The sequence below is a fragment of the Melospiza georgiana genome, chromosome 5, assembly GCF_028018845.1.
Source record: "Melospiza georgiana isolate bMelGeo1 chromosome 5, bMelGeo1.pri, whole genome shotgun sequence".
Lineage (NCBI taxonomy): Eukaryota > Metazoa > Chordata > Aves > Passeriformes > Passerellidae > Melospiza > Melospiza georgiana.
In genome coordinates, this window is record NC_080434.1 from 13621035 (window position 1) to 13648659 (window position 27625).

The 27625-nt window shown below is 37.9% G+C and overlaps 2 protein-coding genes across 2 annotated transcripts in view; both read right to left on the reverse strand.

The window, feature by feature from the left end:
- GUCY1B1 (guanylate cyclase 1 soluble subunit beta 1) overlaps positions 1-6635 on the reverse strand; it is a 41953-nt gene extending 35318 nt beyond the window's left edge. The window contains exons 1-2 of the mRNA XM_058024493.1: positions 6560-6635; positions 6214-6287 (exon numbers count right to left, since the gene is read on the reverse strand). Of these exons, the coding sequence (XP_057880476.1) occupies positions 6214-6287; positions 6560-6562 (77 nt within the window). The 5' untranslated portion in view covers positions 6563-6635. The remainder of the gene's footprint in view (positions 1-6213; positions 6288-6559) is intronic.
- A 4848-nt stretch (positions 6636-11483) lies between these two features.
- The window catches only part of GUCY1A1 (guanylate cyclase 1 soluble subunit alpha 1), a 37505-nt gene continuing 21363 nt past the window's right edge, over positions 11484-27625 (reverse strand). The window contains exons 2-9 of the mRNA XM_058023856.1: positions 26138-26535; positions 23476-23537; positions 21801-21859; positions 20296-21005; positions 18371-18856; positions 17703-17846; positions 15731-15885; positions 11484-14557 (exon numbers count right to left, since the gene is read on the reverse strand). Coding sequence (XP_057879839.1) covers positions 14356-14557; positions 15731-15885; positions 17703-17846; positions 18371-18856; positions 20296-21005; positions 21801-21859; positions 23476-23537; positions 26138-26386 — 2067 coding nt within the window. The 5' untranslated portion in view covers positions 26387-26535 and the 3' untranslated portion in view covers positions 11484-14355. The remainder of the gene's footprint in view (positions 14558-15730; positions 15886-17702; positions 17847-18370; positions 18857-20295; positions 21006-21800; positions 21860-23475; positions 23538-26137; positions 26536-27625) is intronic.

Below are 27625 nucleotides of genomic sequence, written 5' to 3' on the forward strand. Positions count from 1 at the left end.
TTTCCTAGGTTTCTGAAAAGCAATCTACACTATAGTAGGAGCTATTACTACACCTGAACACCGTGCTAAGCAATAGCAGTAGGTCAAAATCTTAATTCTCACAGGATTTGTCAAGAAATATAAGTTGTGTTTTGATATAATATTAAAAAGAAAAAAAATCTCTGACAAAGTGACATTTTGAACACAGCATAGAGACACAGAAAGCCAAGCTAAGGCCTTCACTCTGCAACTAAAGAAGGTTTTTATTATTTGCTTTGTTTAAGTAGTATAAAAATGGACAATTTTTGCTGTGAGAAATTCCCACAAAACAATGCATTCCAAGTCCATCTCCTGTAAAAAAAAGTATAAAATATTTTTTCAGAGGCATTTAATATTAATTTTATATTATTTATTAATATTATTTACTATTTTAGAATTGCAAATTCTAGATATATTACAAATATATTTAATCAGAACAGCACATCCTGTCAATGAGTTCCTAATTACCTAAATGCTAGGGAAATCAGTGGAGTACCATTTTTAGATAGGTAAATTAACAAAAGCATCCACCTTTCCTGACTTAAGCAGGCAATTTACAACACTACTAATAAACCTAACTGCTAGGAATGCCTTTGAAAATTTACCCCATAATATGCACTCTTAAACCACCTACATTTCACTGCAAAAGCCACACCAAGTCACTACAGTCTGACCTATGTTAACCTTCACCAATGGGATGTGGAAGTTTCTGTCTGTTTAGTTTTCATTTTCAGGCCCTGCAGTTTCTTTCACTTCCCCAAATGGTACAGCTTCTACTCCACCTGAACCCAATTTGAAACTGAGCGGTTTTCCACTTTCCTTTTCCACATTACACCAGGCCAATTACTCAATCCTCAGTGTTTCACCATTTTAACCATAACAGGAGATTTACAGAAAAAAAAGCTTTTAAGAGGCTGGAGCCTTGGTAGGTGATAATCTGTGAAACTTGGGGAATGAGTTTCCTTCCTCCTAGGAGAAGCAATTGGCTTTTGCTCTTCCATAGTGTGCACTTCCAGACCACTGGGTCCCTGCAGAGTCTGTGCTGGCCAGAAGGCTCCCCAGACCTGGAGTCTTGGCATTTAACAGTGTGGAGAGCACATGCCATCCTAACCCCTCCAAAGGACAAAGCAGGGCAAAGGCAGGAGCAGAGGCCTTAATTCTACATTAAGCACCAGGGATGTAAGACTATTACTTGATTTATATATCCCTATGCTAAAGTACAGACAGCAAAGGGGCAAAAATTGCTGATTTTTCTACTGTGTAAGTTTCAACACTTCTCCAGAACCAAAATTAAAAGTGTTTTCACCTCTATGTAGCTACTTTTAGTAAACACTGAGTTTCAACTTCCAGTGGAAAAATTTTTTCCACACTACACATTTTTGTGGGAACTTCTACCATAAAAACGGATGAAGATGAAGGAAGATGAAGGAAGATGAAGGAAGATGAAGGAAGATGAAGGAAGATGAAGACTGTGGTCGACTGGTTGTGCCATTTCATTTCCCAAGTCCTGATATTTCATATAGCTGTGTGGGGAAAATATTAATTTACTCTACAGGTTTGTAATGAAGCATTTTAATGCATTTCTTTATTAGATTTTTGAGTTCTCATTCATTTTCTTGGCAGTATGTTGGAAAGTGTCACAATTTGAGCATCTAACCTGGCCTCAATTCAGATTTAGGAGCCCGTGGGAAAATCCTCTATTCATTTAATCAAACACAGAGGAATAGTGTTGGGAAACACAGGAAAAAAGACTCTGTACATATTCCCTGCTGACAGCATTGCTCTAGCTCCCACACATTGACCTGGAGCTGTTTCAAGAAGACATCCCTGTCAATGCTTGTCACACAATTAAACCCTTAGAACTGCTGAATGGAGTGATCAGAATTTCACATACATTGGCTGTTCAGCTCAGCCATAAGTGATACCTGTTGTTCAGATTTTATGGTAGAGGCCTCTTTTCAAAAATGTACTATCACACACCATAAAAACATGCCCGCCATAGAAACATAGTAGGGAATACAATTTCTTAAGCCCTGGAAATTTTCATTTATTTTGACAATGTGAGTAATCTCTCTGCATTGTTTTGGACATGGACAGTAATTCCATGTGCACTACTTACAATTGTGTGCACACACTACCACACCACCCAGCAGTACAAATTTGGCCTTAAACAGACAGGAGCCACAATTGCATGTATGTGGGAACGGCCAGGCCTGACAACTTGGAGTTTATGTTGGCTGCAGAGGACTTGAAGATATCTAATGCCAAAGGAATCTTGAGAACCACCCTGAGAACCAGCCATTGCAACTGTGGCCACACAGTCTAAACCAGCCCTCTGCATGGAACAAGTACAAAATAAAGGAGTCACAAGAGGTTTTCCCTTAAGCATGGAAGGAACAAATGAAAACTGTTTTCTCAGCAACAGTGTGGTTAACAGTTCTAGGTTAACTGTTGTAACTAGTAACTCATCTTCACTTTCCACCAAGAAACTTCTGCTACTGCACAATTCAGAAGCTACAGGAGGACTTTCCTCTCACTCCCTGTTGCTCATCCAGCTTTGCTGGATAAATCCTCTAATGATTCTAGGGCTTCATAACAAAACCCCTGTTTATTAGTTCAAATTCTTAATTCTGCAAGTGGCAGTCAGAGAAAACCCTAAGGAGAAGCAAAAGTTTGAGACTCTGCTGTTGGAAAATGAGTAAAGTCATCATAAATCAAGATTAACTTTCATTACTTATATGCCAGCTTTCTTAGTCTTATTTTAAATTCAACCTGTTTGGGATCCAGAATGCTGGTTCAGAAATAGAAGGCTTTGAACCATTTTGTGTGTCAAGCATTTTAATTCTAGTTCTTTAGGAAAGTCAAGCCCTGTATCAAAGTATATACTGTAATTTTTCCATTAACTTAGTTAGCTTTTATATGATGTGTAAAAGAGTATTTTGTTCAGTTAAGCTTTTTTTTTTGAAGTGGGTGAAAATAACATGGAGAACTTTCTATCTAACTAACTTTCCCAAGAATTCCACTCTGGGTCATTAAAAACCAGTGAATCTTTTTCTGATGAGATCGTGGTTTTACAATAATGCTGAAAAATGAAAAAAATATCAGGCACAGAGACTTGAAATCATCATGCTAACTCAGGTAACAGTAAGTGATGGCACTGAAAACACCACTCTTGTAAGAGCATCAAATTCAACTATTTGGGTATCCAAATTCTCTATGTAAGAACTTCATTCAACACCTCTTTTGACTGAACAAGCTACAAAAGAGTTTCCATGTGTCAGATGGAGAATACCCTTTCAATTCAGCATTTAACTTTCTAAAATTCACTTTATTTGAAGAATGACCATATTTCATTAGTTCAGTTTATTTAGTTTCATGTTTTCTTTCCCCTTCTATCAACACTAAGTACAAATTCACCTGTTGGCATTTCAGAATCACTCAGCAATCATGACCCACCACTCTGCAGTGCTGATTCACATCTTCTGTGCTGACTTCAGAGAGAACAAAATAGCAGTATATGACCAGCTCAATATTGAAAAAAAACCAAAAAAGTTTAGATAAGAAATGTACTGAACTACTCAGAGGTCTCTTTATTTCACAAAAATGATGAAGTTATATTGCAAATTCAAGCTTACTAACAGTGAAAAGTTCCTCTTGGGTTTTTTTGAAACAGCCAAGGACTGTTGACTTCAATAATTATTTCTCCAGTCATCTGTGATTCAACTGATCCAATTCAGCATGCCACAACCCTGTTCTGTATTTTCTTGCTGTTTCCTAAATGATTAACAGTTCTAACAAAAAAAGCCTTTGCAAGAAGTTTGTATTATCTTATAAAAGGTAAAACATCCAAGTTTTTCATCAACATCACTTGGCTACCAGCTGACACTACCATTCCCTAAATCAGCAGCACCAGAATGTGTTCCAGGGAGGGTTGGCTTACTGGTTTCTGAACTCTGGATACACAACTGAGGAATCCTGCTGAATAAATACCCCATGGTGACCAATTCCACACAAGGAGCCATGGCAGCTGCTGCAAATGCATTGGCTCCTTCTTGGGGATCACATTCCAATTTTCTGCTGGGTGGTGTCGTGCTGGTTTCCTTCCAGAGAGCCATCTTCTTGTGAGCTAACAGCAGAGCCTACCTGCTGGGCTGCCACAAGACACAAATGTTTCTCACTTGAAAAGCAGAAACAGGAGGTACCAGCTTCCTGAATTATCACAGCTGACCTTAGAAAAGTATTTTGTATATTTCTATTAGACTTCTCCAAAATGTTATATGAGTAATATTCCTCATGGGCTTTAGTTATCTACAGTATTCCATCAGGTGTTTCCAAAATCTAAAGAGACAGGACGCATCAGGAATTATGGCTGTGCTCTGGCAGTCTGCAGTACGGTCTCATGCTAGAAGATGAAACTCTGTATCTTCTCTGATGGATTGATCTTAAATACAAATACATATTCAGTGAGTAATCTGGACAATAAGTGGTTCATGATACTTAAAGGCATCTTGGTAAGGGATGCCATGGCAAGAAAGAGTGAACATCATATTTTATACATATTTTTCTTCTATTTATTTATTTTAATTTTCATGGGAAATTATGCACGTGTCACTATTTTTATCACCTCCTAATTAATATATGTCATTTTAGAAAATCAAACATTTTCAGGAATTCAAAGTAGATCACTGTGTTTAGAAACATTTAGTATGTAAGGAAAATAAATGTCTTACTTATAGCACAAAACTCTGTGGCACACACTGAAAGTTCATCTGTGCTATGCACAGAACTGTATTTGCAAACAGTAGTTTACAGAATACCTGTCAGGGATCAATAGAACAATGAATGCCTGCTGAACCACAACTGTGCACTCACCTCTGGTCATTTTAAAGACTTGGCTAGACAAAAGTCATAGCTGAGCCCTGATCTAGTGCCGGTGCCAGTCCAGGCTGGAACAGAAACTGGACTAGATGACCTCCAGAGGCCCCTTCCAGAGAACATTTCTATGATTCTCTGATTTCATGGTACTGTGCAAGGTTACCACACTCTTAACAAATGATTTTATGAAAAAAAATATGTCATGGTAACAAAAATATCACAACCAAAACTGGCCTTTTGAATTGTATTAAGACAACAGCAACATATCATAAAATCAACATCAACACTGACATATTAAAATAAATGCAACAGAGGCATATAGAAGGCGTCCAGCTGAAAGAGGAGCACTTTATCCAAGTTGGATAATCGATTTCTGCCTTATTAAGAGATCATATTAAACCATTTCTTCTGACCACATGTTGCCTAAAGCCTGATGAAGTAAGCCTACAATTCTGTAAGCTTTTTACAACCTTTCAAAAATTTTTGTTGTAGTTTTGCCCAGTGGTTCGTACTACTATTTTTAAGGTAAACAGAATTTTGTTTGCACACTCATTTAAAACTTTTAGTGCAAGCTCACAACTGATCAAAGGTTTAAAGTGAAGGCAGTCAGCTCCTTAGAAAAACATTATACCACCAGAAAAGCAAGGGTTGGGCTCAAGAAACCAGGTTCAAGAAATGAAGCCAAAAACCATTCTTCTACCTACATCCTTACATATGTACATCCTCTTAAATAATCAGTGACTGTTTTGATTTCGAGCTGAGGACGTTACCAAAACCCGACACTATTTTCACACAGTGTTTATTAAACAAACACTGTATCTTAGTTCCTTCAGGGATGCAGAGGGATGCAACTGTTGCACGTTTCACCTGGTGGCCTGATGCCAGGACAGCACTTCTGTCACACACTCCCTATCTGAGGGAACCGGGGGCTCACTGCCATCCCCGCTGCGGCTCCTGGGCACCGGGAAAGATGGATCGAGGCGGGTCTTGGAGGCGTTAAGGGAGGCCGTGAGCGGGACGAGGTGCGGCAGGAGCCGCGCTGGTTTGTCACGGCTGGGAGCCGCGTCCTGGGCGCCGCTGCCGGCCCGCGGAGCTGCGGGTACCGCTGCTTGTTGTGCCGGTGCCGCTGCCAGCCCCTGCGGCCCGCTCACCGCCCGGCACGGCACACGGAGCGCTGCTACCCGGTACTCGGCCCGGCACACGGAGCGCTGGTACCCGGTACCCGGCACGGCTCCCGGCCCTGCGCGCCCCCGCGGACGGGCGCGCACACAGACGCGCATCCACAGACAGACACACGGACGGACGCGCACAGACACTTACTTGATGTCCTCCCAGACGGCGGGGCCGTAGTTGCGGATGACGAGCAGCTCCAGGGCGTGATTGACGAAGCCGTACTGCGGGGCAGGACGAGGCGGCGGCACGGTCAGGCCCCGGGCGGCAGGGGAGCCCCTTCCCCCGCCGCGCAGCATCCCACCCCACCCTGCCCATCACCCCGCCGGGAAGCGACCCCACCGAAACATCACCCATCTCCCCCGAAACAAAGCTATGGGGCCCGGCTGCCCGCTTCCCAAGGGGATTCAGCCCCCTCCCTCCCACCGCGGGCCCGGTGCCGGCAGAGCGGACGCGGCCCGGCCCCGGGCAGGGCGGGCGGCCCGGCGGAGCTCACCATGGTGCCGCCGCCGCCGCCGCCGCCAGCAGAGGATGGGCCCGGCCGCCTCACCGCCTCCCCCGGCCGCCGCAGCCCCGAGTGGCACCCGCCGGCAGCCAATGGCGAGCGCGACCGCTGCCCGAGGGGCCAATGGCGGTCGCGGCCGCCGCGCTTTCCGCCAATCAGAGGCGGAGGCGGGGCCGCGGGAGCTGAGGGCCGCGCGGGGGCCGCGGCCGGCGCCGCCCGGGGCTGAGGGGCGGCCGCTGCCCGTGCCCGGCCCGGAGCCGGGGCTCAGCCCGGGTACCGGCTCGTTCCTGCTCGTGCCCATCCTGCGCGTACTGCTTGCGTGGGAACCTGTAGGGCACTTCCCCGTGCAGCGGCTGCCTTCGCAAGAATGCTTCAGTTGTTCCTTGTACCCATGCAACCACTTAGTTTTTAGGGAGAAAAATGTCCCCAAAAAACGGGCGAATCTGGGCAACAAAGTGATCCCAGAGATTTCTGCTCTTGTGCGTTCATTTCTCAAAGGCAGTGAAGTGCTTTCAGTAATGGGGTGTTTTTGTGTGTTTTTGAGTCCTTCCAGGCGTCAGTGTTAATAAATACAGTGCTGTATCATTAATCTCCTGAACATGGATTCTTAGACAGTTCTCTAGGTAAGGTATGATCTTTACAACAGGGGTCTTGAGCAGAGACAATATGCCAAAGCCAGTTTGGAAATAACACAGTCCATCATGCTATCATATACAAGGAATAAAAAAAGATTATACAGCACCATGTATTTTAAAGCCCTTTGTACAATCGAAAGACCTGGCCCCAGTGTGCGAAATAAAAAATCTAAGGAGACCAGTAACTTTTAAAAACTTGTTTAAGAAGAATCACAATATACTAAAAATATAGTTAGTTTATCTAGGAGAACAAGGAGATGAGTACCTAGTGGACTACCAATGTAGTAGCTCTTGGGCAGAAACCTTGCTGCATGAAGCCGTAAACACTAGTCAGACCAGATCAATTCTAAATGTAGGTAAAATCACGGAAGTTCAGACCTTAGTAAAATAATACAAAATAAGTTTAACATTTGAACTGTTCACACAGTTCTTGAAAAAAAAAACATGAATCATTGATGTTGGAAGTTCCATGTAAATAAGTTTAAAAATGGCAGCATGTAAAATCTTTTGAAATTTCAACCACTGCCTGGTCAACTTTTGAATCTGTGTTAAGAGCTTTTAAAAGTTCTAGTAAGTGAGGACACGAATGGATGGGCATTAGAAATTTAGCAAAATCATCTCAGTAGACATTCCAAGAACAGCAGAAGCAAACTCTAGGTTTAGGTTTTGTAGGCATAGTCATCAGTTCTACTTAACACAGTCCAAATCTACTGGGAAAACCAATTTTAGGTTTTTTAAAAGAATGACCGAGAACAAAAGCTTTAGTATAACCAGTTAAAATCATACCAGTAATATGCTAATTTTCAGGGAGAAAGAAAATATTTAGATAAATTAACCAAACGGTTCCAAACTACTGGTTGAATATCTCTGTGTAGAAAACCAAATAACAACTGAAGAGATGTAAATCTCTAAAAATCTTTTCAATTTCCAGGAAACTGGCAACAAAATAATCTAATAAATCATACTGCTGGAACCAGACCAAAGGCTGTGCTTTGCTGTAGCTTAAGAGGGGTTGGCACCAGTTAACTAAGATTTGAACGTGTCAGGTCACTATCTACTTTTTATGTTTTCGTAGGAAGTAAATTTTGGGAAAATGGGAAAATTCATCCTACCATACAACTGTTGTAGTTACATCTTTGTGTGCCTGCTGCTGGTAATGAAAAGACAACACCTGGGACTTTTGCCCTCCACTGGGGTTGGTCTTCTCCCTCAAGCACTTATAGAACAGTTTTGAGGGTACAAATGTCAAGGAATTCCTGGCAGCATGTCCCAGGCAGGAAACAAGTTGACTCTATGGAGAATAGGTGTAAAAAACATTCTTCACAGCTTTCAAGGGAATCCACTTTGTATATGGAGTGAGCCCTCATGCTCATGAAGTATTAGAGAGATTAAATGAAATATTTTTAGTTCTGGTTTTCAGAGGTGGATTATCTGGTGATTTTGTGTACCTGAGTGGCACTTTTTTGAAAGTGCTGACATCTACAAGGGTCAAAATTGCCTGAGACAAATATGAAATTGCCTTTCTTCTGATTTGGTTCAGGCTTGGTAGGTTGCATTTACAGGCTGTTCTTGAGATTAACTCAATATGATACAAATGGAAGTTCTAGACAAGGTGAGATTTGTAAAATGTGAAGTGAAAATGGCATGGTCAGAGTAAAAGCAGGTAGATTTAGTTTTCTAAAACAGAGGTCTCGTTTGGAAGACGCTGAATTAAAGAATTCAACCAAGTGATTTGCTGAGAAGGGCTAGCTTCAATTCCAGATACCTGCTCAGTCAAGACTGTCTGGAAGTCTTAGGCAAGAAGATCTGCTTTCATCTGAAGGAGAGGCTCAATGTCAATAAGATAAATTATTCCATCATAGCATACAATCAAATTCCCATTTGGTGACCCTCATGCACTAGGTACATGTTATACATGTTTTATTTTAATATGTTTCTTCCTGATTTGAGATGCTGACTTCATCTGGCAATTCTTGGTGAGATTCATGAAAGCAAAAAGTAGCGTAAGATCCTTTTATGCTGTGTGAAAGGGCAGCTGCTGAGACAGTAACATTCAGCTCAATATGGTTTGTGTTAATGCACAAGCACTATAAAACAAAGGAAGTATTTTAATAAGTTGCATTTTTTACTTTGGACTTTGCTTTTACAGTTTATTTTGTTACTGAAGTCCTGAATAAAAAGACTGCCTTATATGGTACTGCTGGATTCCACTTGCTGAAGATGGAGTTACTCTACTGACATGGACTGAACTATAGGTATTTTCTAGTTATGGTCTGAGACCTGACACTTGGAATTGTCATAACAATACTTCTCAGGTGCAAAAACATCCTTGTAAGTTCACTTCAGCAAGATTCATTATTTCTACTATACCACTATATAGTGTTCTCCTAGACAATTCCATTAATTTTTCAGTCCTGGTATTGACAAGCTATGATGAACCAACCCTAAATATTCCTATGCTGTTCTGTAATGCAGTAAGATGTGTACATTTGAGAAACAGAGAGCTCTATTGCATCCTCCTGTTAGAGGAATGTAATCTTAGCCATGCAGAGTGAACTAATAATATGTATGAATTTTTCCCAACATCATCTGCAACCAGTGGAAAGATTTCTGTTCGTTTTCATGTGCTTGTAGTCCAAAGCCCCTGGGAATGCCTTTGTCCTTGATAGTTCTTTGGCAGGTTTTGTTTGGGCTGAAAAATCAGAAGGGTGAAAATGTTTCTGTGTCTGAATCCAGCTCTTTTCACATCCTTGGGATGCTACTGCATGTATTCTCTCAGTTATTTCCCCACTGTGTGCTGCTGTGCAGGATATGCATTTGCCGTAGTAGAACAAAAAATTGTAATTTTCTACTGCTCAAAAAATGAGAAGCAATTTTAGCACAGATCTTCAAAGGCCATCTTATAACGAGGCTGCAAAGCAATGTGCTCATTTACATTTCTGTTAGGAAACCACTGGCTTGACTTTGCTTTCAGCATCAAAAGTCTGCTGAGGCAGATGAGACACACAACTTTATAAGGTTGTTTACTTCATTTCAGATTCTTTCACAGTTTATTATTTCTTTGACTGGCTTTCCAGATTACATTCCACCCTAACTGCATATTTAACATTCAGATCCTACTGCTTGTGCTCTGAAGAATATGTATCTTTAAACTGCTACATCTGGACATAGCAAAGGTTCCAGACTCATCGATTATCTTTCTTCTTTTATTTGTGTTTCAGTATCAGACCAATGGTCACTAACCTAAGACAGTAGCTTTTACTCTCCCTCCATGCTCTGCAGAGAAGGACTGCCAGTGAACATATGCAAATAGGATTGGAAAATTTAAAATAAAACCAAAACCAAACAAACCTTATATCTGATTATTTTCTTCCCATGCAGTTGTAAATAGCCACACAATCAGAGGTGGCTTTAGAAGTCTCAAAAGACTGTTATGGCACACACCTTGCAGACTTTAGAGGCAGGAAAGCAAGTCCTAGCTCTCATTTTAGAAAGTTATATTTGGTTTCTGCCAAGCTGACTTAAGATAAACTGGAGCAGAGCTTTGAAAGCAACTCAGTACCTTGTACACTCTGTGGCAAACAGCCACAAAAGTCTTTGCTGTTGCAGGAAGCAAATCTCCCACCGCTATCGCAGAACAATGGGCAGGCATTAAAAAAATGTTAGCAGATGGAGTAGCCTGTAGGTTGTAGGATGGGTGGGGTTTGAAAAAGGGTCCCCTTGCCAAGATTCAAGAGCAATTCCCTTAATTCTGATGGCCTTTTGTTGGAAATACTGATTTTGCCCCATGTACTATTAATTGCAGCTGTTTCTGGAAAGATTGCAAAAGAAAATGATGAGAGAAATAAACTGGGTTTGGGGGAGGTCTCAATTGTGCCTTCACAAGTTTTCCCAGGAAGAAGCAGATCTGTCCCAGGAGCTCAATTATCTGTGCACTTCACTGTTCTGTCAGTTTCCCTGACTCCCTTTGCTCTGGTTTTGCACAGTAGTTCAGAGAGAAGGAAAGCATCAGCTCCACACTAATTGCACTTCCTCTGACACCAGCAATGCAAATTTTTTCTGACATCCCCCTGAAATCTTATCAGGTCATGCCTGAATGAAATAAAATTAATTGAATTCTTTTGGTATAGCTTACAGTTTAGCTATGTCAGTGTTAAGATTCAAAGGACCCACTTTTTATTTCAAGGGCCATTTACACCTCTTTGGCAAAGAAACTGCAGTGATAAAAATGTATCTTCCATCACATAGTGTAAGCGTGAACAGGAATCAGCTACAGAGAATCTTCATGAACTAATAAAATAAAATTTCACACGTAACAAAACTGTTTCTGGACATAATACTAAGGTATTTTTATATTCATATAAATAGCATTGCATAGCCTCTGAACATTTTCACAATATCATACACTATACTACAGAAGAGATCAACTTAAAAACAACTCTATTATTTTCTTCCAAAATGTCCAAGTATTGCGTCAGCTAAACTGCCTTTCTTCTGTTTATTTCAACAACTTGCTCATTAGCTTTCTGATTCCTTTTGTTCAATTTAAATGAAATTATTAGTTAAAAGGTGAAAAGAATATTTTAGATCTAAGTGAAAAGATCAATTTGAATATTTGTCCCTTGTTAAATACATATTTATTCTGCAAAAGAATTTAAACAGAGGAGCAGTTTAATTTAGGTCTCTCAGTGAGACCTAAATTCTTAAATTATGTTTAAAGCTAAATGGACTTATGAAGGATTTATTTACAACACGTCTGAACACATGCACCTTTTAAAGCATTTTCATGAATTGTTGTCTTAAATATGTGCCTAAATCCTGTTTAATTCCCTTAGACTCAAGTATGTTGCTTTCTGTGCACACTAAAGCACTTCAGCAGAATTCCTCCTGGAAGGCTGTCACCTAAGGAAGGTTATCAAGAACTGCCATGATGAGCATCCTATCTGATGAAAAATTTACATGGAATTTGGCTTTGAGCATAGCCCTCATCCAGTCAGCAATAGTTGTCTTCTAGGAACAAAAGGCAATTCCCTCCTAAACGTAATTCCCATTCGGTCTGTGAAATAAATCCTTTTTATTTATAAGTCTACTTATTTCTTAACCAGGATGGATAGATTCATACTGACCTCAGTAATTTCTGGTTTAATAACATAAGCCTACTGAACTGTCAGGAGTCAAATACTCCCCTATATTCTATATCCAGGGGTACCCACACAGCACTGCTAGTAACCTCTGGGTATTTCTCTCAATAGAACAGAACTATCTGACCAATATAATATTGTAAAGATCAGTTTCCAAGATTTGCATAGTTCTTGTTTGCATAGTCCTTGAAACACTGGGGTCCAAAGTGTTACAAATACATGTGCCTGTATATATGTATATATGTGTGTGTGTATATATATACATATAAATATGCATATATATACATATATATGCATATATATATATATTTATATATATCTAAAACTTTCTGGTTCCATTTTTGTGCCACAGAACTATTTCTAAGCATCTTGGATGGATATAGTAGACCTGAGAAAGGATTCAATGGTTCAAGTTTTGTTCAAATGCTCCTTACAGGAAATCTGAATTGAAATATGTCTTTAAAACATTTTTAATTCTAGTCTCTTTTAAGGTCTTTTCTCAAGATTCTGATGCCACATGTATGAGTTTCTACCAAACACTAGTAGGATTAAATGGTTTATTGAGCTTCAGAATGTACCAGTCAAGATCAGAAAATGAACAAAATTGTATCTTAGTCTAATAAAATTGCTCCCTGTAAATATTAAGAGACCAAAATCTGATTTAGTGGTTTGAAGAGACATTTATGGCTTGATATGCCAAACGCCAGGAGCTGAAGAAGTCATAATAATAATACCTGATACAAATGGGAGTAGTAGTGTGTGCATAAGTGATGCAGTTCTCCAGCCTGTAGTTGGGATCAAACTGTACAGCACAGAGGAATTTCTGGGCAGATGGATGTGCTAATCAGAGGCAGAATCCTCAACTCAGAACTCTTAACTAACTCTATTCTGCCAGTTCCACAGGCAAAGCCTTTAGGATTCTGCACTCATATTCCATCAGCCACAACAGAAAAGTTTGTACTGTAGTAGTACTAATCTTTGTAAATGTGCTCAGATGTTTAAAAGCATCTCTTTTCACCTGAAAATTCCCCTGGCAACTTCAGACCGAGTATGTGATGGGCATTTCCATAGCACCTCACACCCACATTGCACCCTCAGATAAGGATCACAGATTTAAGCTGGTGTGCTTCCATTCCATACAGTCTAACTGGAATTCCATTTCTAAGCAAACATTCCAAAGCATATTTTATTACACTTCTGTTAAAACATTTCAAATTTAATTGACAACAAAAAGAAAACATTTATTGCTGTAATACATAATAACAAGTGGATAGTATTATTTTTAAGTACTTTAAAAACCCTAAGAACTAAAATAGCTTGATGATTACAGAGATGTTAGTATGTGATTATACAGTATTTTAATCTATATTCATTTTATACACAAAATAAAGTTCATGAAACAGTAAGCAGCAACTCTGCTATGCATGTGTATTAGCTACAATTATCAGCCTGATCCAGAAAATGCTGAGCACCCTCATACTTTGACCAGCCAGTGTGAGAAGATGGTCAGCAGCCTTCTAGGATGGGGCCCAAATGATGCACTAGGAGTATGTGATGGCAGTGACATACTTTAATATTTTAATGGACATTTTCTTATGGAATCTCTAAGAAAATACATTTTCATAGTCATTGATAAGCACCAGCTCACAACACTGCATGTGGCTGCATCACTTGCACATCACATTTCCTGACAAACTGCATATACAATACATCTAGAATTCTCAGTATAGAGAGAACTGTAGCACTTACAAATTACCACAGGGAAAATACAGTTTATAGTAGCATTTCCAACAGTGACATTGCAACATTACTTTAGCGATTATGTTCCTTATGCAAAGGAGAAATAAAAAGTAGTCAGTGACACACTTCCTGAAATTTTAATACTGGCTTTCAGGTGTTAACAATCTAAAGTGCTTTCATGTTTCATACAGTTTTAAAAATTTTCAATTTGTACCAAAAAAAAAAATCCAAATATTTATAAATTTATTCTATACATTTGTGAATGTACAATTTAGTCTATTCCTGTTTCCTCACCAAAAAAATTGGCATTGCCATCTCCCAAATCTCTCTTTTGAAACCAAGTCTGTGAGTTTGTTCCTTGATTATAAGCATCCAGAAAATAGCAAATTCCAGGGATATCACTTGGAAAATTTGGTGGAAGCTCCTCTCTTGAGCGTGGTGTGAACACAAAACCTGGGTATTCCTTTAATAACCTAAAACAAAAATTAAACATATTGATTAAAATCAACCAGTCACTAAGAACTGCAGATATTCAGTAACTCTTCATATAAGGCAGGGAGAATCCAATTTAATTTTTATAGTTATTTACTGGAAATATAAAAAATAGTGTTTACTTGGTAACCTTGAAAACCTATTAAAGTGTGCATCAGTGCAACTAACAGTTTCTCCACTTTTTTTTTTTTTTTTTTGTCTTGGTAATGTTTTGCACATAGGTGCTATGTTTGTTGTAATTTTTTTCAAGAATTATTTAGTGCTAAAAGCTTGCTCACATCCACACATCAAATGCACCATAATTAGTATTTCAAAGAAGGGAATACTGTGAACCTTATTAAACTATTCAGACCCTCTTATCAATTCTAATTTTATTTGCTTTTTCACATGTTGAAACAGAGACTGCTCTCTGTAGGGATAAATGTTGGTTAACTCATACCAAAGCTTTCAAACAATTACTGACATATACAGCAGTTGTGCAAGGTGCCAAAACGTTATGCATGTGTCTTTAGAATTAGTGAATGAATCAAAATTTTAAAAAGACACCAAACAAAAAGGAGGTTAACACCTCATTCAGTCAGAAAAAAAAAGAAACTCCATAACAACAATAGTTTACAAATTAATCAACATGCCTGCTTTTTAGGGGTATGATTCAAAATGATTTTCCATATGAGTGGAATGGAAAAACAATCACTGTTGGCCAGCACTGCTTATGTTGACATACACAAGCACTGGTGATGCTAATGCTCTCTCTGCATTTTCAGAGTGCATGAGCAAAAGGGTTACTTTCTCTGTGCTCTAATATCTGTGCTGCTTTTTCTAAATCACCTATCCAAAATCATCTTAAGCTTGGCACCATCTATGTCACATAACACATGCTGCAGGGGATGTCAGGAAAGATCCTCTGCCAAATTCTCTGTCTGATGCTGGATGCAGAACCTTGCCACAAGGCACTATCAGATATGTGGCAGTGGGTACAAGCTAAGTAAGAAAAACAGATCACAATCCAGGCCACACTGAGGGTAGCAGAGCTTCCTTAAAGGTAATAATAATTTATACTTTTGCTTATTTTCCCCAGCCAAAAAAACAACAAGAAGATAACAGGACTACTACAGTAACTACTGCAGGTGGACATTTTACATACTGCACTGTACCTGTAAGTCGTTGGGCTGACATTTATTTTTCTAGGTATACTGCAAGATTCAAACTTATTGGCAAGGGTCACATTATTTCCAAAAAGGCAATAACGAGGCATTTTAACCCCAACAACTCCAGCAAAGACAGATCCAGAATGAAGGCCAATACGCATCTTTAAACAAAAGAAAGAAAACAGCACTTTTAGGTAAAATAGAACTGGTAAAGTCAATTTTATAAATTATTCTTCATTAAAAAATATAAAGAAAGAATGAACTATGAAAATAAACAGGGTTAGCAGAGTCTCCTTAAAATATCTGTACTCTGGTCATTACTGCTCATGGAGAAGGAACTAGCTGAAGTTTATCTTGTTCTGCATTTTTAGTCAATAATCCTACCATATCAAAATGTGAACTGCTGTGAACTTAGCTCATACTCAGATCTTTGACTCTTACTTAGCTGCTGCTGGTTTTTTATGGTTCTTTTTGTTAGTTTTTTTTTTTTTTCTGAGCTGTGTTCTTTTTCTCATGTGCATTATACATGTGTAGAGGTGTTTTCTTCAGAACAGCATTCTGACTAAATAATGGTATGATGCCAGGAACCTTGTATGTCTACTCTGCATACTACTCTTTACATACCAAGAGAGTATCATACCAGTACGAAGAAGTTGCAGTTTCTAACTTTGAGTGTAAAAGTAGAAAAACCTGCAACAATACCAAAATCCACCCACATTGAAAAGATGGCTGAAATATGTTCATCAAAATGCAAGTCTGATTCAAAGTATGCCATTTGCAGTCACACCTTTTTTTCTTGGCAATTGATATGTAAAATGACAGTAGATTGTGTGACAAATGTATTGCTTTGCACAATATACAATGTTTTCATGAAGCATTTAATTAAAATAGATGCATGCTTTCATTAAAAATATAGTTTCCTTCTTAGAAGCTTCTGGTTAGGTACTTACACAATATTACATTTTATACTTATTTTAAAATAGTTTCAAAAATGTAGTACTAGCATTTGCATGTAAATTATACACCTGTTATAACATCGTCAGAGTGTTTCCAGATTTTTTAAGTGTAACTTAATTTGATACTGCAAAATACAAAAAGAACAATATTTATTTATAATACAATACTGCTGTTCTGTGTGATAAATGTGGAGCATATAATCCTCTTAATAACCATTTTCTTTTTCTTGGAATACAAAACGAAAACCACTAAGCTTTCTGGAGGAACAATGAACAGATAAATGTTAAAAATTAGGAAATGAAAGACATAATGAACTGAGACACCTCTATTAAAAATAACAGGATGGCTATTCCAGGCCATTTGAACTACATTGAAGGTCCACAACATAATTTTTCATGCACACAGACCTTTCTTTTTCTTTCTCAGTAGGACATAATCCTATATGAAAATTTCAATACATGTGTAAGTTCTCACTGAAAGGAAGCCATAAATATAATTACCACTGAATTTAACAGTTGCTTTGACAGCATTAACACCATTATCTTATGGTGGTTCAGTATCTGACTGTGAAACAAGAGCAGCAATGGAATCCTCCAAAGCTGTGTGGATTACTACAATCAGAACGTCTTTGGGCATTCATATTCATAGCTTCTGCGTCAAAAGACCTGCAGTCTAATTTGGAAAGAGGATTAGTCATTTCCTTAGAAAAGAGACTATTCCATGCCACTGACAGTTTTATTACTACTGAGACAAGAACTGCAGCATGTCAGATTGCACCTATTCACTTCACTGCATTTGTCTTTTAAGTTGATTTTCATATCTCTATTTCACCTTTACCACTCTACAAAACTCTCATCCACAAATCTAAGAAGGTCAGCTTCTCCAGCCACAGTCACTTGATTCCCCAAATTCCCTAAGTTAATGCAATGATGTGAAAATTCCTTGAGACAAAATCCCAGAAAGCAATTAAACAAACAAAAGAGCTCAGTTTAACCAAAGAAAATACAATAAAATATATGACCTTGATTGGCTCTCCATGGGGAGACACCACCTCGTCTGACAGTTCCATCATCTTCAGGGCCATCAGTGCTATTTGAACAGCATGTGTTTCACTTTCTTTGTGCAAGCCTCCAGCAACACAGTAGGCATCTCCAATAGTCTCCACCTAAAACAGACATATTTGTTCCTTACACTTAGATTGTTTGATAAATATAAAAGAACTGCCTAAGTTCTTTCAGTAAGAATGTAGTAAAACATAATTCTTGAGTAAGTCTTAGTTTTCCTGCAAAATTATTTAAGTACTGGACAAATCTTGCAGTATCATGCAAAAGGAAAAATTACACAACTTTTATTTATTGCTGGGCATAATTCTAAAATAGTTTTCCTTTTTCATTTACAGTCAGGCACCCCCAGCTACATTAAACACCTGTTTACTCCAGAGTCACAACACTGTCATTGAAATTAATTTTTAAAATTAACTCTTAAGTTTTGATGGTTTTTTTTTCTCGGCTGAATTAACAGCTGTTTGTGTTCACCATTTTTGTTTGTTTGTTTTGTGATTTATTTTGTCTTTCATTTGAAAAAGGTTTATAGCAAAATAATTTTTGGACTTCTGTTATCTTGTGTCCCACTTATTCTTAATTTCCTTTCCTGCCCCAGAATCCCAAAGAAAAGCAATGAATGGTGTACCTTGTAGACATCTAGCTCTCCACATTGGTAATCAAAGCGAGTATAAAGCTCATTAAGCATGGTGATAACCTGCATAGGTGAGCATTGGGAACAGATGGCAGTGAATCCAACAATGTCAGAAAACAGCATTGTGACATTATTAAATTTCTTGGCTTGTACAACTTGTCCCTGCCACAGCTGCTGAGCAACCTCTCCAGGAAAAATTGAAAACAGAAGATCTACAGTCTTCTTCTTCTCCTCTTCAAGTGCTTGATGGGCCTGCTCAAGGGTTGCTTTTAGCTTTCCTAACCTCTTCTTCAGTCCATCCTGGGCTCTGGCCTGCTCTCCTATCAGAACAACATCTCTTAAAGCATTGTGAATGGGAATATCAGAGAGGTACAATCCACGTCCTGTAAAATCTTCTAGTCTGTCCACACAGGGAGATCCCAAGAATAGAATGGCACTGGATTCAAAAATATAGATCATTTGGCCTTTAAGATCCATTACCTGAAACAGTTAAAGAAACAAGAATTCACACAAAACAAGCAAGGCAATGGTCTAGAAGTGAGAAATTTTAGAGAAAATACACTTTGCTAAAATGTAAGAAAATCAAGACTGGCCCATAATCCTTACATTTTTATTTAGTTGCTTAGAGAAAACATGGGGTGCTGAATCACAGAGCCATCAAGTAAGTTCATTTTTATTTAGTCTTCTGGTACAAGAGGACCCCAACTTAAGGGTAAACCCCTAATTATGTCTGAATATCAGTTTATCTTAGGGAGAAAATAAAACTGAAAAGAATAATTTTGCGTATTATCAGCAATTGATAAAATGTGCTACTATAGTGGCCTCTGAATTTCTACTGATAACTGGTTCATGCACCACTTTCTCCATAAGGTAAAGTGAGAAAATCTGCTTCAGTTTTATCACAGGATGTTCAGTACTCACTGAAATTTAAAATTAAAGGCAGAAATGGCAGGAATATCCAATTTTAATAGCCTAAAAAAGAAAAATATTTTATGTGAGGTGTTTTTATGTCTCTTCTTTATTCAGTTGTGTAATGTGAAAGGTGCTGCAGAGCTTAGCTTAACATGGCTCTGAAAGACCACTTGTTTAATAAAATCTGTTCCTTACTAATAGACATTTGCATATGCAAGTACATGCAGAATCAAAGCCAACTCTACTACCCCTTGTAACCATTCTAGTGCAGAAATGGATCTGAGATGAAGTAGCTACAGCTTTTGATAGTAGCTACATTAGTAACTGGGTAAAACTTCCTAACTGTTCCTCATTGAAGTTTTTGGAGTGTTGAGTCTGAGTTGGTAGTTCATCCCAGAGTGCTTCAGATGTAGAGAAGCTGGAATTTAGCTGGGACCAGGAACAAATAAAAACAGTCATTGGACACAAGATGTTTTTTACTGTCCCAGGTCATTTGTCACAGACCCAGCTTCAGCAGAGATAGTTGAAATCCCATCAGCTGAAACTAAGTGGAACCTTTGGTGATTCTATCTGATGAAAACATCAGAGTATCAAAGATTCCAAAACACCAAAGGCTGAATGAGCACAGAAAACATCTGTTTATTTTCCCCAAACCTAGAACTGTTCCCAGATAACTCAGGGGCATTTTGTTAAAGCTTTTCCTGCCACTGTCTTTGTGCTGAAGATGCCCTTACTCTCAGCAGCATGGCTTTATCTCAGTATTTCAAATTACTGAAATGAATCAAATTTGCAGTCAGATTTTACTTCTGTAAAAGTCCTAAAGCAGAGCTTTGACTGAACACTGGCTTCAGAATCTGAATTACATTTGACTACGCTAATTAAATCATTATTATGCAGTTGTATCAGATGTAGATAATGCAAAATGCACCATGTTTTGTGGCTATTTTAACTCCATCTGAAGAAAAAAAAATTCCTGGTAGAAGTAATGGTGATATAAAGTCTCTTACCATGGATGGTTTCATATCAGTATTATCCCATCTTCTAACTCGTACAGTAAACTGCATATTTAGCATGGTCATTATTGCACTAAAAGTGCAGCTTACTTTGGGGGTAAGAATTTCAAAATACTCTTCAAAATTTGGCTTAGCCTGGAATTCTCTCCTGGTCAAAAGTCTTCTTATCCCATTTCCAATTTGAAGAACTGACATGTCCTTGTCAAACATAAAATGAAATGGGAAAGTCTTACAGAACACAGAGGCAGGAATCACAAGTGAAGACTGTGGTTTACATGGAGATAAGGATGGTTTTGCACTTTTGACTTGTATAGAATACAGCAAATAAGGCTGATTAGCAAACTCAGTGCAGTCATTATGGAAACAAGGAGGCATGAGCATCACTTCCACCTCAGTTTCATACAAAATATGAGCTGCTGCTTTAATGATACCAGGTAGAATAAGACTTGTGATTTTCTTAGGAAAGAAATAATAAACATTTAAGAAGTCCTGATCTTTCTCCAGGCATAATATGGAGGCATCTTCAAGTCTGTCCTTTTTTCCTGCTTCTTGGCTGTGGCTACTCTGCTTCAGCAGAGTAGTGAAACTATTCAAGAAGTCCTTAAGGGTGCCTCCAATAACCCCTAATATGTGTTCATCCTCTTCATAGCATATTTTGAATAGCTCTTCACCAAGAGATTCCCGTAGAGACTCCACGGGAACACCTGCACAGAACCACATTTTAGTCAGAGCTGCACTCATCATCCTGAATCACAGGCTAACCTCCCCATTTTTTTCCAAAACAAACAATCAATACCCTTCCCTGATACAGCATTGACACCTGAAGGCACTCTCATTTAGGAGTCCTGGAAACAAGGCCTGGAAATGGGGGGATGATTGGTTGTGGTTTAGAAAGACCCAAGATTCAGTGTACTTTGTAGAGATGTAAGACAAAATGGATGCAAGTTTTGGCACAAGATTTAACTCAACTCCCTTAGTTTGGTCTAAAGGAGTAAAATAAGTTTAAAAACTAACACACAAATAAAATAGGATCTGCTGATCTAAGTACTATGTGTAACCCAGTACATTAAATAACCCTGGGAATATTCTGGAGCACTGAGGCCAATTGGCACTGAATGGCTCACATCATTGCTAGTAAATTTGTTTTACCCAGATAGCTGCATGCAAACTGACTACTGGAAATATTCCATTTCTCCAAATGTTACTGGGAATCCTTTGAAAAAGTATTATCTCTCACAGACCAGCTGTGTGCCTGGACCAGTTAAAAAGTTTAAGTGTACAGAAGACCATATTCAGTTCCAGGAAATGTTAACTTACTATTACAGATGTAGCCAGAGTTACATATTAAAAATTATAGAGTTCTCTTCTGACATACAACAGTCCTCAGAATATGAAGTAACATATTAGTAACAAGACTAATTTATATAAAATATATATTATATATATATATAATAGATACTCTATTTATTTATATATATTACTAAACAAGCTTAAATTACCTGCTGCATTAGCATGATCACTGATTATTTTTTCAAAATCTTCTCTATCACCAGTTTTTCTGCAAAGATCATAAAAATATAATAAAACCCCTGAATTATCAAGATAAATGTGGTAAAGACAATAAGTATAGAAGTTACCTTGTCTTTAAAGTGTATAGACTCAGTTCTGCTGATCAAATAATAAGTTTTTAATTAATTCAAAAGGGGGTCTTGGTAGGATCTTAGATTATCCTATACATTTCTGGTAAATTAAAAGTTTTGTGGTCTGATAAAAGTTTTGTGGTCTGAGCTCAAATTGTGGATTTCAGTCAAATGCTATTGCCTGTCATTGTAACAGTCCTGATTTTTTGTTTGGTTTGTGTTTTTATCTTGAAGCCAAAACTAAATTTCCTAACACCTTGTAAAATATAATTGGCATTCATATTCAAGCATTTTTTGGAATTACAGTGTATTTAATTCAAAAGAGGCCAGAACATATTTTTGCATTGAGAGGAAAAACAAATAACAACTATTAACTCCAAAATTACTTGTTCATTGTTAGTAATGAAGATATGTGACACAAAACTGCAGCCCTCTGAGTTCTCTGAGGACAATAAATGTCAAACTGAATGTTTGACTCCAAGTTATGAGAAAGACTTATAGCTTAGATTAATCTTCATATAAGCAATAAATGCCTGATACATGCCTTCTGAATTTCTTCACTTGGAATATCATAGGTATATTTATAGGCAAAAACAACACAGACACTTAGATTTGTTTTACATTGGCATTATTGCCTCCTTCAGAATATCACAGTAATTTTTTCTTTTCAACTGATACTCCAGGGAAGCAACACATAATTAAAGAATGGGAAAACATTCATAGCAATAAGCCAGTCAGCAATTGCAAAGCACATCTGACCCGCTATCTTTGGTTTAGTCAATGTATGTAAAGTGCTTTAAAAATATCAAGTATAATTTAAAAGATACACTGCAATTATCTATTCTTATCATGGTGAGCAACAGTGTAGTTTCCAACTTGATTATTTTTCTTCACTTCAGAAAGCAGATTTATACTGATGGTTTTATTTTTTCAGATGCATTCAATAAACAGAATCATCAGAGTATCATGAGATGGAAAGAAATTCTAACTCCCTACAAGGCTCAAATGATTAATATTGGATACTAAGAAGTGCTGAAAATTGAGCTGAGTTCCTCAGAAACAGAAACCAGAAGCCATGTGAGCTCAGGAAAACATCCAAGTCAGTATCTGTAGTGTAAGAGTGTTCACTGTATCAGAAACCAAATTATTTTGTATAATACAAATAGTATTTCAGAATCTTTCCCCGGGATCTTAGAAACTCTGAGCTAGATCCATATACAACCAATCTATTGCTCCATCAATGCCAAGCTGTCTCTGAGCTCCTCCAAAGTCCTAGCCTGCTTTGCTTCCCTGTACAATTTGTCCATTAAGTCAACTTTGTGAATGATGTCAATATTTGTGAATATTTTATAATAAACTAAATCATTACTAGCTTACTTTAACAAGAAATGTTACACACCAATTTGACAAGATAATTGAATATAAATTCCAGAAGTCTTGATTCCTGGTCACCACCCCATTCCTGTCTGAAAAACATTATTGCACTGATACAACATTATTGCAGTGTAGTTACAAACCCATTACACTTACATACCTGGTTTCTTTTATTCTGTGTTTTGCAAGTGTTCTCTGCAGTGCAAGATTTAGCCTTTCAAACTGGGGAAAAAAATAAGTATGTCATATGTATATATGTCATTGCTGAAAATTTAATCATGAGGTAACATTTTTATACACAGAATTTCTTTGCCATCCTTGGGACTAACAACTTTCATTCAAGACAGTATTGTTGTTAGAAACAGCATGTCACTTCTGTGGTTATGGGGTTTACTTTATGTTCATCTCTTCAGCTCCAGTACCACTGTAATTAAAATTAAAAAGTTAAGCACCTCAGTAATTAAGCCCCTCACTTCATGTGTTTTTAAAATGTAGTGTATTTTAAAAACAGTGATGTTCTTCAGCTCCAAGTTTTCAGGTGGCAGTAAAGACAGTGCTGCTAAGAAATAACTAACACAGCTCTCTATTATTACAAATCCCAGCCCCCAAAAAAACACAAAGTACCATTAATACAAAATTATTTTAAAGAAAAGAATGATTTTTGCTGTGTATGCCACGACATCCTCCAAATGAAAATCTAGTCATTGTAGACAGCCTTTATTAAAGGATTCTCTAATAAAAGAAACTTTAGAGCATAACAAATATTTGCCTTAAAATACTTCAATCCCATGATTCCATATCCCTTTTGCAGTTCCTAATTGGAACAGATGGAACATTTTCCAAATATGTGTATTTCAAATTGTTAGGGCCAGTAAAGCTGTCATATGTATGTAGTCTCTGATATTCAAACCCCAAACTTCCCACACAGACAGGGTCATAGAATAGTACTATACTGGCATGACAGAATTCAGCTGTGAGGCTTCCTGTGGCCTGGCTTTTCTTTGGCTCTCTTTCCCTAAAGAAACTAGCAGCTTTTACTGCATCTTTTACTTTTTGTATTTCCAGGAGGAAAGGTTGCACAACCAAAGAAAATATCACATGAAAGAAAGACATATTCTGTAAATGTTCTCCAAGGAAAAATCTAAAGTGAATTAGATGCATATATACATATCTATATATGAATATATAGAACACGTATATGAACACAACGTAAAATACATCTGTGTAGAAACCACTACAGTAAGTGGAATGCCATCCAATCCATTACTTACACATGAGCAATGTTCTCCATATTTCTGTAAAGAAAGAAGCAAATTAAACAACAACATGCACTACATTATATCCCAAATTTAATCAAAAAGTTGTCTGGAAGCACTTTGTCCTGGACTTCCAAGCACAGCTCACTGTCTCCATGAGAAGCACACAGTTCAACAGAGGTCATGATGCAGCTCCATTTTGGAGTTTCCAGTTGGAAGGAAGATGATGTTACTCAATGACATTTAGGTAAGGTAAATTTTCTAAGCAATGAAAAATATGTTTCTAAACAAGCAAGGCCCTTTTATGGAAAAATAGGATTAGGAAAATGCTTAGGGCTTGAACCTAAATCAGCATGAGAACAGACTTGGACAAAGTTCTGATGCATATGACTTGAATAAGTGTAAATAATAACAATGATAACCTTGAATTTCAGTGGTTCCTAGGCTACATGGTCATAGTATCTTTGCTTTGCCAAGCTTTGTCCCAGATGATGAACTAGCCTATCATAATTCTGTAATAGGCAACTGCATACATTTATACCACTCTTTAAAGAGGAAAAAAATACCAGTTATTAAAAATCCCATGAACAACTATATACTAGAAAAGCAATGCAGCAATCATGACATCCTGGAAAGGGTGCTTTGCCAGTTCATTTTTGGGTTACGAGTATTTTCCTTTATAAATTTAGAGATCAGTTTAAAGGTTTAAAGGGATGCATTCCATCTGTATAAATGCAGCAGAGGTAAAAAGATCTGCATAACCAGATCTGCAAATAGATTTAAAAAAACTCCAGCAGTTTAAGTAAGATACACCAAATGTCCAAGTAATGGAATTGTAATTAAATGAGTGTACAGAATTGTCCATTTGCTATTTCCAGGCCCGATATGTCAGTCAGTTCCTTCAAACCTCCCACTGAATTTGAGACAAGGCCAAGAGCTGGATGTCAGAGAGCTGCATTTTTCATGTTCTTTTTACAGAGATAAACCATGGTATTCATCTCCTCTCAAGCAAGCCTAGGCCTGTTTTCAGTTAAGTTGAGCAGAGACATAAGAATATCTTTGTGGTAAATACGAACAGTAATGGTTTTAAAAATAGCATGACAGGAGGTTAGTATCACAGCAGATGGAAACATCTATTTTAATTTTTTTGTGATAATGACTAATGCACTTAGCAGTTTGGATTCAGTTAGGTGAACTGATGAGATGACCACATAATTTACATAATTAGGTAACAAGGCCGAATTACTATTACTATATCTCTATGTTAAAAAATGGTACAAAAATAGATGGATTTAAAAAGAACAATTAAAAAGATCAGTGTAAGGGTGCAAATGCAAGGCAAAAATAAGGGAAATACATTGGAAGGAATGATGTTTATGACACAGATTGTGGCAAAATTATGTCCAGAAGGAATGGAAGTGGATTTAAACTAGGGAGAACTACAAAAGAACACAAACTTTTAAGTTAAAGCAACTTTCTAAGGGCTTACATCTAAAGGCAGGCATAGAATGCTTTTTTAACATTTATAGTTAAATGCTATTAAAGTTTTATTTAGTACCTATTTACCTCAGGAAAGATTAGTTTGCAGATGCTTTCAGTTAGTGTGTGCAGGTACACTCTACTTCTGCTCGTTTTCCTTTGTGGAAGGTTTCCTTGACCATCTTTTTCATGGACTTCTTTGCAGATGGGCAAAGCTGCTCTAGAGCTGTTTTCTGTGCAGTCCTTGTCATGTTCCTCAGTAATGTGACCTTGAGTCAGTAAGGAGAAAGGACATTCTCCTGTGATCTTCAAGTCTTTCAGTTTTGTACAGAACATACTGTACAAAGTCTCTCTCTTGAGATTAGGAGTACTTAGCTCTGTGTTTACTAACAAGAGCAGAAGATGCCAGAATAATAAGTTGATAAGGCAACCGCTGTGGAAGGTTATTGGTAGCTATAAATCACCACAGGAAAAATTTTCTGCCCCTACAAAACAAGAAAGAAAAAAAGAATTACAAACATTTATTTTCTCTTTTAAATTCTTACGATGTGCTGGTTTTATCTTAAGTGCATTAAAATAATGGCTTTTTGAGGACTTAGCTCAGGAAAGCACTTACTCTTGTCCCATTTTAAGCATGTAGTATCTACTGACTTTAGTGCTTTGTGTAACTCAAGCTGAGTGCATGGTTAAGTTTTGTACGAGTTGGGACTCAAGTGATGAAGGCAGAGGACTTGTCTTACCCGACACATATTTGGTCACATTGATGGATGAGGTTTCTGAAAGTTGAATTCCAATGAGGAAACCTTTTTGATTCTTTATAAGTAACTATTAAAAACTATCTCACATGAAACAGATTAGTTATGAATACTTAAATCTAAATTTACTTGATGTCCAAGATATCCTTTATGTAACAGAGAAACATATGACTTAAGTTAGTGTGTATACTTAAACAGTAAACCAACCAAGACCAAAGGTTAGAGTCTCTTGTAAAAACAACTGACTGGTGACAACTCACATCTTGGGAATTTGACCACACAACTGCAGTTGCTTGGAAACACTAAGGGATTTTTATGCTTTTGAAGGTGGTATTTTCCAAACAACACATTAAACTTTTAATTTTAATAGTGGTTCCATTTGTTACAGGGCCAAAGCCCAGCTAGAACTTAATCTGACTACTGCTGTAAAACACAAAAATGTTTTTACAAATACATCAGCAACAAAAGGAGGGCTAAGGAGAATGTCCATCCTTTACTGCACGCAGGAGGAAATATAGTGGCAAAGGACAAGGAAAAGGCTGAGGTACTCAATGCCTTCTTTGCCTCAGTCTTTAACAGTGAGAGCAGCTGCTCGCAGGACACCAAGACCCTGGGCTGGAAGACAGAGACAGAGAGCAGAATGATGCTCCTATAAACCAGGAGAAAATGGTCAGTGACCAGCTACACAATTTAAGATACACAAGCCCATGGGGCCAAATGGGATTCACCCAAAGATCTAAAGGCAACTGGCAGAAGAGATCACCAAATCATCTTTCATTTACCAGCAGTCTTGGCTAATTGGGCAGGTCCCAGTTGACAG